Source organism: Bactrocera dorsalis, chromosome 2 (assembly GCF_023373825.1).
Source record: "Bactrocera dorsalis isolate Fly_Bdor chromosome 2, ASM2337382v1, whole genome shotgun sequence".
Classification (NCBI taxonomy): Eukaryota; Metazoa; Arthropoda; class Insecta; order Diptera; family Tephritidae; genus Bactrocera; species Bactrocera dorsalis.
Genome location: NC_064304.1, coordinates 39,297,311 through 39,310,766, shown reverse-complemented (window position 1 = coordinate 39,310,766; position 13,456 = coordinate 39,297,311). Strand labels below are relative to the sequence as shown.

Here is a 13,456-nt window from a genome sequence, read left to right as displayed (position 1 = left end):
TAATCGTCTTAACATTTTTTCAACCTTGGGCTACTGGTGAATTAGTTAATGAATAAACGAAACCCTTGGGAGTAACTCAAAGAGTCAATTTGAAACGTTAAAAGCAGAAGGATACAATCAAAAGCAAGAAAATTGGTTAACCTACTACTGTGGGTAAAAAATAATACAACTTTTTAATTTAAATTTCGATCTTAAACTCATTCGTTGAAATTTTTTTAAAAAATTACGTCGAATTAACATCCGTAAAGTAATGCTTTCTGACTACCAGGACGTCATGAAACGCATTATTACTAGCGATGAGTCGGGAAACTATCCTTGCAACCCGGAAACAGATGATCAATTGGCCGAATATCGTGGGAAAGGTGAGCTGAAGCCGAAAAAAACTACGTCAAAGAATGTAAAAAACCAAGATTATGTTGACATTTTTTCGACTATTGAGAAGTCGTGCACGCCGAATTCCTTCCGACCAGGCAAACTGTCAGCAAAGAATACTGCTTTGGGGAAACAGCTCTGAGTCAATTGGAGACATTAAAGGCTATTGAAGGCTATTCCAGAAATTTAACGACTGTTTCGAGAATTGGAAAAGACGTTGGCACGACTGTATTGGGGTCAAGGGGCATTATTTTGAAGGTTAAATTAAAAATAAATTCAGAATTTTAAAATTATAAGCAAAGTCTTACTATTTTTACATAATATTGGGTTGTCAAAAAAGTCTTGCGGTAATTTTATTGAATTTTTTTTTATTGAAATTGAAATGAATTTTTGATGACTCATGTCCAGCTCTTGACCGATGCTACCGCTGCTACTATGCCGGTCTCTTTCGACCAATTCAGCGATTTTATCGCAATTTTCGACGACAGGCCTTCCGGAGCGTGGCGCATCTTCGACCATCTCTACACCCGAACGAAAACCTTGAAACCATCGTTGTGCGGTGGAAATGGAAACTGTATCTGGTCCATAAACTGCACAAATTTTATTGGCGGCTTGAGATGCATTTTTGCTTTTATCGTAGTAGTACTGTAAAATATGCCGTATTTTCTCTTTATTTTGCTCCATGTTTGCGACGTTATAACTCACGAACGACTTAAAAGAAACGACAATCAATCAAACACGTGTTAGCGCGTGAAATTAGCTTTCCATAAAGGTATAGCATGACCCGATGCGACGAATAAAACTAGAACTACGCGCTTTCTGCGCTAACTAGCGAAAATACCGCAAGACTATTTTGATAACTGATAATAAAGGGTGATTTTTTAAGAGCTTGATAACTTTTTTTAAAAAAAAAACGCATAAAATTTGCAAAATCTCATCGGTTCTTTATTTGAAACGTTAGATTGGTTCATGACATTTACTTTTTGAAGATAATTTCATTTAAATGTTGACCGCGGCTGCGTCTTAGGTGGTCCATTCGGAAAGTCCAATTTTGGGCAACTTTTTCGAGCATTTCGGCCGGAATAGCCCGAATTTCTTCGGAAATGTTGTCTTCCAAAGCTGGAATAGTTGCTGGCTTATTTCTGTAGACTTTAGACTTGACGTAGCCCCACAAAAAATAGTCTAAAGGCGTTAAATCGCATGATCTTGGTGGCCAACTTACGGGTCCATTTCTTGAGATGAATTGTTGTCCGAAGTTTTCCCTCAAAATGGCCATAGAATCGCGAGCTGTGTGGCATGTAGCGCCATCTTGTTGAAACCACATGTCAACCAAGTTCAGTTCTTCCATTTTTGGCAACAAAAAGTTTGTTAGCATCGAACGATAGCGATCGCCATTCACCGTAACGTTGCGTCCAACAGCATCTTTGAAAAAATACGGTCCAATGATTCCACCAGCGTACAAACCACACCAAACAGTGCATTTTTCGGGATGCATGGGCAGTTCTTGAACGGCTTCTGGTTGCTCTTCACCCCAAATGCGGCAATTTTGCTTATTTACGTAGCCATTCAACCAGAAATGAGCCTCATCGCTGAACAAAATTTGTCGATAAAAAAGAAAAGAACCGAACACTGATTTTGGTAATAAAATTCAATGATTTGCAAGCGTTGCTCGTTAGTAAGTCTATTCATGATGAAATGTCAAAGCATACTGAGCATCTTTCTCTTTGACACCATGTCTGAAATCCCACGTGATCTGTCAAATACTAATGCATGAAAATCCTAACCTCAAAAAAATCACCCGTTAGAAGAATTGGAAGACAGGACACGTTAAAAGACAATTCTGTATCTCAATAATGTAACGTCTAGGATATAAAAGAAGAAGCTTTTGCATCGATCTGAGACTGGTAATAAAATTCGGATCCACTAGGACAACGAAATGTACAAAATCATATTTGAACCCTGAACAACCAGCTTAATCAACGAAAAAGCCGTATATCCATTACGCCAAGGTAATATTCTGTGTCTGGTGGGATCAGAAGGGCTTGCTTTATGAATTTTGGTATCACCATCCTTAAAACCCACTTCGTGCCCCTTCTGACTAACCCTCTTTCTGGTCTATGCACAATGACTTAAGTTGAATACGATGACATGAGAACTTTGTATCAAAAATTAGCTTGATTCATTTTTGGTCGAAAAGCCGGATATGTATTTTTAGGATGTAGTCCACAAACTCCTAGAAAGACGGGAAAACGTTATTGCTTCAGGTTGGCAGTATTTTAAATACTAGCCAGGAGGAGGGGGCACTCTTGGAATGGGACCAAAATGGATCACTATAGGCGTCGTGCGATCTAGTCCTGACCCTTGGACCTCACGTGCGCTTAGCAAACGCTGGTGGACGACGCGCTTTTGTGCCACGGCAAGATTCTTTTAGTCCAGAGTCTTACACGACATTGTCCAAAAGGAGATGAACTAAAAGCTAAAGATCTTTACGAACATAAGTTGTCAAAGTCATATGAAAAAGTTGCTATATTAAAAACCGAAATTTTTGGTTCCATGGTGTACAGTGTTTCAATTCTTTACATCTAGTTTTAATATTATAATGACACATATCATTTGTTGCAAATTAGTTTCCAATAAAACTCGGTTTATTAATAAATGTACTCACCCTCGCGCAGTGTGACAATGTAGTAGGATTCCTTGGACGGTGCGCTTATACCCAACTTATTCACCGCCAGCAAGCGAAAGCTATAAACGGTGAAGGGTATTAGCGCGGTGACTTGATATGATGTCTGATTTGATTTGGTTAAAATTTGGGGTACTTGATCCCAAGGTCCATTCTCACCGACTCTGAAAAAAAAAAAATAAAATTTGTTTGGTTATTCTTTTGTTAAAGAATATTTGGTAAGGTAATTCATCTGCTTTGGAGGCATTTCTTTGCATTACGATCAGTTTTGTGATTTTGTGTTATATCAAGCTTTAAAGAGATGAGTATATTGTTTACACTGTATATAAAAATGTCAGTCAACATTGACAGTTCTTGCTAATATTTTCATAGCCTGAATAGGGTTTATTAAGTGTGCTATGAAGTTTGTAATACCCAGAATGTATATATATCTATGTATGTACAAATGATCAGTATGGTGAGCTGATTTGATTTAGCTTTGTCTGCCTGTATGCCTGTATAACCGCAAGCCAGCTCCTAAGCTTTCGAGATATTATACTGGAATTTTGCTTTTTTTTCTAAGAAGCTGCTCATTTGTCGGATCTGACGATATCGGTCGACTATAGCATACAGATGTCATACAAATTAAGCGATAGTATTCAAGTAATTGTATGGGGAAATCATTCATTTAGCGAGATATCTTCAAGAAATTCGGTATGGGTTATTCTCCAAAGCAATGAGGAAGTCTCACTAAAGCATATAGCTGTCATATTATATAATCTGATCGATTAAAATTAAGTGCATGGAAACTTTTCAATTCAACGAGATATTTTCAAGAAATTTGGAATGGATTATTCACCAAGGCAATGTTGCCAATTCTGAATATATTGTTCAGCATATAGCTGTCCTACAAACTGAATGATAAGAAAGAAATTCTTAAAAGGAATCTTTTGTACCTATTTGTAAAGGGTATTATAGCTACATTGCCATCGTCGTTATCGTTTTTCTTATTTATCAATGTATACTGCAATTGTTATGAAATTTTTTTGTATGAAAAATAGTAATAAATTAAACTTTATATAATTATGAACATTTTTTATAAATTATTATCTCCCTTTTTAATGAAAGCAACTGATTTAGTCAAGTTTTTGTGAGCATTTCATTACTGCCCACACTTAAAAAAAAAGAAATTGTTGCGCGGTGATAATGTTTTTCATTCGAATTTTTTCTTCTTTGTCAAATGAAATTGAAATGAGATTAAAAATTAATTTCTATAAAGCCACTAATTTGCTTATTATATAAATAAAATATTTTTATTATGCAGCGATTATTATGTTAATGCATTATGTACCGTTATTAGACCATAAAACGAACGCTTATGACTAATTCAAAAAGTTGCGCTTTCAGAAGAAAATCAAATAAAAATTTGCTTGCAAATTCAATGGAAATGTCTGCGCGCGGATTTCATAAAAGCAATAAACTTATAAAAGAATATCAACATGTCCACAGCATCAAAGTGAATTAAGCGTCGAGTGTATTATGCGAGTGAATACAATTTTTAATACGCATGTGTGGTCAAAACACACACACACCCATACCCATGCAAACGCTCACAAACCCGCATTTAAATAAACTTATACGCGAGCTAGAGCATGAAAATAATAAATTCCATTAAAATATGTTATCAAAGCAAATGCATGTGTATTTGTGTGTGTATGTGTGCATGTGTGGGTGCATGAAAGCAGCGAGTGACTCGGTGCATTTAGTAATAAGTGACGCCAACAGTGAATGCAATAATTTTGAATGAAATCAAAACACACACAGAAACACACACACACCCGCGCTTGGAGGCACTACCACGCACACATGCGCACGTGTATGAATGTGTCTGCGTAATAAGCTTTGCTGAATAACCTGCTTTTATAATTATTTAATTTTTCTTTTGCCACTTTCATATTGTATATATCGTCACCTGAAATGCAAATTAACGTAACAACATTTTCAGAAATTTACAGTGGCATGAATGAAACACGGAATAAAATGGAACATGAGTGAAACAAAATATTAATATTGGTTAAAACTGGTTTATATATGACCGCAGAACCAGAAAATGTTGAACATATTTAATATTATGTATATAATTTGAAGTAGTGAAGCGTAATCAATGAGACACTCAATTTCGAATTTTTTGATGATACGTTATTTTGCATTTCAGGTGACGATATGTATGTCGGGTATATGTATATGTGTGACTAATATGAAAATATTTGGACTTTTTGAATAACGGGTCGCTATGTGCGGGAGGTGAGAGAGCTGCAAGTAGCAATAACAAAGCCGTGGGCGATAACGTTGGCGACATTTACATGCGCGTAGGATTTATTCGAAGTCACATAATGGACATAAGGGTGGTTGGTTTTTTAATCAACAAAAAATATAATAAAGGCTTAATATAAGAAATAAAAAATAATAATGTTTTTACAAATAAATAAAATTAAATTGCAATACAACAAGTTTTTTGATTTTTCCAAAAAAATTTAATTTAGAAAAAAATTAAAAATTAATTTTATCATACTTAAATTGTCTACCAGCAAACTATATCGAAAATGTCTAGCACAGATATTTTAAAAAAAGTTACAATGACTCTAATGTTTAAAAATTTTAAATAAAATGTACAAAATTAAACGTTAACGTTTTTTAGACCCAAATAATATGTCACAATGTTTTTCACTGACCCTTCCAAAATTTCAACGATGCCAGTAAGATCTCTGACTGTTCATCGTTAATTCTCAAGCAACAATTCCTTTATTATATTGACATGTTGATGTTGAAGGCCGTTCTCGACCCTCTTCGAAAATTTATGCCGATCAAAAGCTCGCGACAAACAATTATCCTTTTCCAATATTCTGAACTTTTGGCAGCAGAAAATTGATTCCGCATACAAAATTTAATGGAACTTCTTTCTTAAATAATTTCACTCATCGTAAAAGTCGGCGAATGCACTTTATGTATTGCAGAAAGGCAAGCGTACACCAAATACTAATAATTACTTTAACTTGACATTTTGCACAGATGTCACTGACGGTCATACCAACCTCGAAAAAAAATTTCGACGAATGCGTTTTCATGCGAAATTTAAATTAAAAAGTCTTACTATTTGTTGCCCACAGTATATATTAAATTACATAATTATTAGTACATCCCTAATGCTTGAAAATTTTTAGTCATGAAAAGCTATTTACGATTTTCGGTTAGTATGATAACCACAAAGTTTTTAGAGCATCAGCTGGAGGAATGATTTGGTAAGAGTATACCTACATACATATACATATATTTAATGGCTTTGCCATGAAAAGCCGACACCATTCATCCACAAATGTGAGTGACTTACATGCAATGCATTGCTAGTGGAGGTAAAGCTGCTATTATAATTTTTTGTTAATTATTTTACTTTAATTCTATATTTTTTCTACTTTGAGTCGGCTTTAAAATATGCTGGGACCTACAGCTTGCATTATGTACCAACTGATTGCAGCATGTATATAGCATATTGACAGGCGCGCTAGCACTCTTGTGATGCTTTCAAGCCAGCTTAACTGTTTTTATATCTTTCTCTAGTTTTATTGTTGTTATTGCTTAAATTGTGTTTGATAAAAGCTTGAGCGTTTCAGTTCACTATTTGTGGTTTTTGTTTTTCTTTGTTTGATGATCCGTCTATAAAATTTCATGCCGTCATAAGAAGCTTTCAGAGTGATTAAGGATTTCCGAATTTTTTTAAATGCACTTAATTAATAATTAATAAAATTCATGAAGTAAAAGCAGTCATTGTACAAAGTTTTTCATGTCAGCAGACATTTGCTCGCTTTTGAATGGAGAAAAGAACACTTTTAGATGAGGATTTATTTGGTCAAAGTTAATCATACAGCTGAAGATCGACTACATGATTTCTAATTAAACTTATTTTTCATGAGCCTAAATGTAGACTACTCAAATATTATAATCTGAACATTATGACTGAAAGTTTTCGCTACTGCATACTTTCCACAAAATTTGCGAAATGAGTTGAAGCAGTTAAATTTTTTTACGCTATATCCATTGCGATCTAAATAGTAGCACCTAAGGAATCGTGAGCAAACACACTCATTTTATTTGTCAAAATTTCTTCTCGGTCTATTAGTATGCAGTTAGTAACCCAATTGTTTACTATTATGAAAGTCGCTAAGGGAGTACAGCTTACACAGCTTATGGGACGCGCCCTGCTATTTTTCTCTTACAGGAGTTAAGACATTCGGTCTCTGATGTCATTTCGTTGTTTTTTAGCATATGTTTAGGATTATCATTCCAAAGAGAATGGGTTTGGAACTTTGCTAGATCATATGTTCAAAATAACAACGCGCCTGGATGTATACTTCTGCTTACTAGTATATTATTATAATCGAAATAAACAATTTTTCAGAAACTTTTTTAATAATATTAAACGCGTGATATTTTGCCAATAATCTGTCAAGACCCTTTAATTTTAATAGAAAAATGGCAACGTGGAATTTATGTAAAAGTTGGTTGTGGATCAGCAGGGAAATAATATAGGAAAATAAAATTTTCAGTTGGTCCATTATTTTGACAGTATTTCATAGATTCCTAGCTCTCTTATCATTTTATTATGCTATTACTAACAGTAAAAATATCGTATTTTAAACAACACAATTTTCGCAACGTTTTGTAGTTATTTATAACCTCAGTCTATATAAATATTTATATTTGGCTATGCCCAGCTGGTTATTCAACCGTAAATGCCCTTATTGTTAGTGTTTCCTAAATCATAGACGCCAGCTTGTTTATGTCCCACATATCGGCTTAAACCAAACCTTATAAAGATGTCTGTTTGAAAGTCTAAAATATGCCTGCATATCCTCATGCCAATGCAACATTATTATTGGCGCTTGAGTGCATAAATAGGTTGAGTTACAATGCTGCAACATGCCGAAAAATGCACGCCACGAAACATTTCTTATTTTGTATTTACTTTTACTGGCGAATTGAATACTTTACTCATTTTGCTTTGCCTTCATCTTTTTCTTCTTATTTTGCAGCCTACATATGCGAGCTCTTTATTATGCTTAAGCTATTTGTGTATGAAATCCGGTCTCATGGTGGCATTGACTTGAAGAGCGTTGGAAATTTTCAATTTAAATAAGGAGCTGAGAGCTAGTGAGAACATATGTATACACATAATTGTTTTATAAGAAATCTAAGCTGAATTTATAAAGATCAACTATAGCTATACGTAAGCTCAATTGGAAAATTTCAACAATTTTGGCTTCTATTATAAGCTTAAAGCAAAATTGTTAATTGCTTGCCAATTAGTATTTATTTAGCACTCTTATGATACAATCAACCATGTCTTCAGTGATAAGAGAAAAAAATTCATTAATAATTTCATGGTACTATTGTTATAGTTGAATTTCTAGCAGCTTTCCAAAACTATTAAAAACAGTTGACACAACTAATTGAACAAAATTTGCAATAGGATTAATGTTATAAACACAAGTCTAATTAAAATTGTATCGCTTTAAGATTTGCAGTAAAAATACTAATATTCTTCACTGCTTTTGTTTGAGAATGAACTAATCCCATTTATTTTATTTTCTGATACTAATTATGCAGACTTACTTTAGTCTATCAGAACAAAAAATTAATTGACTCAATTTACATATATATTTTTTTAACAAATAATATTCTATACAGACTATATTTGTGCAAATTATACAAATTGTGCGGCTCAATTAAGTATATAAACGCAAACTTAATTGCCTCAATTAAAAACAAATGTAAGCATTAATAATACTCGATTTACACTAAAGTTACGCTAATTGTGCATGTTTAATAGAGTGCATGTGAACAAAAATTTAGTTGACTCAGTTTTTTTTTTCAAACAATTGTAATTTCCCTTTTTGGCTGTAATTTTCTAATCTTAATTGATTGGATATGAACACATATTTAATTGACTCAATTAAAAAATATTATAAAACTAAAAAAAAAATCGAAGGCATAATACCGGGCTAATTATTTGAGCTTAATTGAGTGGATACATATTTAATTGACTCAATTAAAAAAAAAAAAATAATAATAAAAAATACGATTAAGATTGCAGTATTGCTAATTTTGCATGTTGAACGTAAGTAAATAAAAATTTCATTGACTAAATTAAAGAAGAAACAGCTAAGGAAGGGGTAAGTTCGGGTGTCACCGAACATTTTATACTCTCGCATGATAAAGTGATAATCGAGATTTCATTATCCGTCATTTACATATTTTTTTATTTTGCTGTAAAATTGATTAGAATTAAATTCCGAGAGATTTACCGATATTTTCGGTGAAAAATTAGGTTAAGTTAGGTTAGGTTAGGTTAGGTTAGACACTGAGTTCTTCGTGTTCGATATCAGGGACCTTGAAAAGTTATAGTCCGATCACGACAATTTTTCCACAAGGGATATCTCAGCTCAAATACAGTTTTATAAAGTTTTATTCCGCTATCATCATTGGTTCCTAATGTATATAAAGGGTGATTTTTTAAGAGCTTGATAACTTTTTTTTAAAAAAAAACGCATAAAATTTGCAAAATCTCATCGGTTATTTATTTGAAACGTTAGATTGGTTCATGACATTTACTTTTTGAAGATAATTTCATTTAAATGTTGACCGCGGCTGCGTCTTAGGTGGTCCATTCGGAAAGTCCAATTTTGGGCAACTTTTTCGAGCATTTCGGCCGGAATAGCCCGAATTTCTTCGGAAATGTTGTCTTCCAAAGCTGGAATAGTTGCTGGCTTATTTCTGTAGACTTTAGACTTGACGTAGCCCCACAAAAAATAGTCTAAAGGCGTTAAATCGCATGATCTTGGTGGCCAACTTACGGGTCCATTTCTTGAGATGAATTGTTGTCCGAAGTTTTCCCTCAAAATGGCCATAGAATCGCGAGCTGTGTGGCATGTAGCGCCATCTTGTTGAAACCACATGTCAACCAAGTTCAGTTCTTCCATTTTTGGCAACAAAAAGTTTGTTAGCATCGAACGATAGCGATCGCCATTCACCGTAACGTTGCGTCCAACAGCATCTTTGAAAAAATACGGTCCAATGATTCCACCAGCGTACAAACCACACCAAACAGTGCATTTTTCGGGATGCATGGGCAGTTCTTGAACGGCTTCTGGTTGCTCTTCACCCCAAATGCGGCAATTTTGCTTATTTACGTAGCCATTCAACCAGAAATGAGCCTCATCGCTGAACAAAATTTGTCGATAAAAAAGCGGATTTTCACATTTCGAACCGAACACTGATTTTGGTAATAAAATTCAATGATTTGCAAGCGTTGCTCGTTAGTAAGTCTATTCATGATGAAATGTCAAAGCATACTGAGCATCTTTCTCTTTGACACCATGTCTGAAATCCCACGTGATCTGTCAAATACTAATGCATGAAAATCCTAACCTCAAAAAAATCACCCGTTATTATACAGAGAAGGCATCAGATGGAATTCAAAATAGCGTTATATTGGAAGAAGGCGTGGTTGTAAACCGATTTCACCCATATTTCGTACATATCACCAGGGTGTTAAGAAAATATTATATACCGAATTTCATTGAAATCGGTCGAGTAGTTCCTGAGTTATGGTTTTTGGTCCATAAGTGGGCGACGCCACGCCCATTTTTAATTTTTAAAAAAAGCCTGGGTGCAGCTTCCTTCTGCCATTTTTTCCGTAAAATTTTGTGTTTCTGACGTTTTTTGTTAGTCGGGTAACGCACTTTTAGTGATTTTCAACACAACCTTTGTATGGGAGGTGGGCGTGCTTATTATCCGATTTCTTCCATTTTTGAACCCTATATGGAAATGCCGGAAGGAAACGACTTTATAGAGTTTGGTTGACATAGCTATAGTAGTTTCCGAGATATGTACAAAAAACTTAGTAGGAGGCGGGGCCACGCCCACTTTTCCAAAAAAATTACTTCCAACTATGCTCCTCCCTAATGGAATCCTTTGTGCCAAATTTCACTTTAATATCTTTATTTATGGCTTAGTTATGACACTTTATAGGTTTTCGGTTTCCGCCATTTTGTGGGCGTGGCAGTGGGCCGATTTTGCCCATCTTCGAACTTAACCTTCTTATGGAGCCAAGAAATACGTTTACCAAGTTTCATCATGATATCTCAATTTTTACTCAAGTTACAGCTTGCACGGACGGACGGACGGACAGACGGACGGACAGACAGACATCCGGATTTCAACTCTACTCGTCACCCTGATCACTTTGGTATATATAACCCTATATCTGACTCTTTTAGTTTTAGGACTTACAAACAACCGTTATGTGAACAAAATTACGTCCAAATATGTCCCTCCCTAATGCGATCTTTTGTGCTAAATTTCACTTTAATATCTTTATTTATGGCTTAGTTATGACATTTTATAGGTTTTCGGTTTCCGCCATTTTGTGGGCGTGGCAGTCGGCCGATTTTGCCCATCTTCGAACTTAACCTTCTTATGGAGCCAAGAAATACGTGTACCAAGTTTCATCATGATATCTCAATTTTTACTCAAGTTACAGCTTGCACGGACGGACGGACCGACGGACGGACAGACAGACATCCGGATTTCAACTCTACTCGTCACCCTGATCACTTTGGTATATGTAACCCTATATCTGGCTCTTTTAGTTTTAGGACTTACAAACAACCGTTATGTGAACAAAACTATAATACTCTCTTTAGCAACTCTGTTGCGAGAGTATAAAAATTCAAATATTAATAATACTCGATTTAAGCTATAATTATACTTAATATGCTGGCTTAATCCAGTTTTTTAGACGCAATGTTAATTGACTAATACATTTTTTTTTCAGAAATTCATAATTTTCGATTTAGACTAAAGCTATATTAAGTCTTCAAGCTTAATTGAGCGGATATGAAAAAAAACTTAATTGACTCAATTTTAAACTTTTTTAAAAAACTAATAGTATCGATTTAGATTATAGTTATATTAATTGTGCAAGCTTAATTGAGCGTATATGAACAAAAACTTAATTGACTCAAATTGGAACGTTTTCCAAAAATTAGTAATATTCAATTTTGACCGCAGTATTTCTTCAAATTTTGTCCGCATAGAAATTTAGGCATACACTAAGTAAAACCTTAAGCCGCCATCTACTAATTAAGAGCTCTCTTATAAACAATTAGGCAATTAATGTATAGCTAAAGTTAATGCTTTTCAAACAGTTATGATTTTATGGTTATTTTCGCTTCGCTTTAATATATGAAGGTAATTGCGCTGTAATGCAGGCACCAACACCAAATTTTCAGATAGAAATCAAAAGCACTGTTTTCGACAAAATAATATGAATCGAGTACAAATGAAGAGAAAATTTGAGTTTTACAGAAAATTTTGAATTTAACATACAAGTAAAAAATGAAAAATTAAGAAAAAGAAAAAAAAACATTTGAGGTATCAGCATTTTTATTAAAATATGTACGCAAGCAACAACAACAGCTTAATCTTTTCCCACAGGGTTGCCATCATACTACATTTGTTTGGGCGCTTGGCACAGTGACATACAAAACGAATGCACACCGAAACCTACACACACACACACACACAATTTTGTACGATTTTTGCATCTACGCCACTGCTACGGCCCCACCCGCAGCCTCCAGCGCAACATAGCTGAACATATTAATTAAAATGAAAGTCATCACGTTAGCTGCTGATACAACTGATGATGGCGTATGACGCTGATGTCGCCAATGTCGCCGCTGGTACACTGAACTGATGATGTAGCGTCGTTGATGGATTGGCGGAAGCTCTTAGCTGCACACACACACACACACACATACTTGCTTGCAGCGTGTTGACAGGCGGGTGCAACAGCTATCGCAAACTCCCGCTATCAACTTTAATGATAATACAACGATTTTCTTGTTGTTTTTGTATTTTGTACTACTTTTTATGGTTTCGCTTCAGCGTCTCTAGGGAAGCTGCTGCTTCTGCCGCAGCATTAAATTGCAACAAATGTGTGTTGCAAGTTGCAACTGAGTTACTCGGCAGCGCCTAAATGTATGCAGGCAATGATTAAAGTGCTGCTAGCGTATAGTGTGGCGGGGGAGGAGGTATGTTTGCATGCCTGAGTGACTGCGCAGTGCCTTCAATATCGTGGTGCTCACTCATCGTTTGCATAGCTATACAGTTATCAAGCCGCTATGCTGTTGCATGCAATACACTTTCTGTTGCATACAAATGCCAGCACATTACGTGTATATGGCTGCGCGCATCTGAAACTGTTGAATGCAAAAATGAATGCATGTGTGTGTGAGTGAGTGTGAGTGTGGAAGACGAGGTGTGCACCATGCAATTGTGCGGAAGTGTAAAAAATGCTGTTAG

At 35.0% G+C, this 13,456-nt stretch overlaps 1 protein-coding gene across 6 annotated transcripts in view; it reads right to left on the bottom strand.

The window, feature by feature from the left end:
• Positions 1 to 13,456, bottom strand: part of LOC105222126 (tyrosine-protein phosphatase 99A) — a 508,627-nt gene that overhangs the window by 260,261 nt on the left and 234,910 nt on the right. For all 6 annotated transcript variants that reach the window (XM_049450359.1, XM_049450360.1, XM_049450355.1 and 3 more), the window contains exon 6: positions 3,038 to 3,219. In XM_049450359.1, coding sequence (XP_049306316.1) covers positions 3,038 to 3,219 — 182 coding nt within the window. The remainder of the gene's footprint in view (positions 1 to 3,037; positions 3,220 to 13,456) is intronic.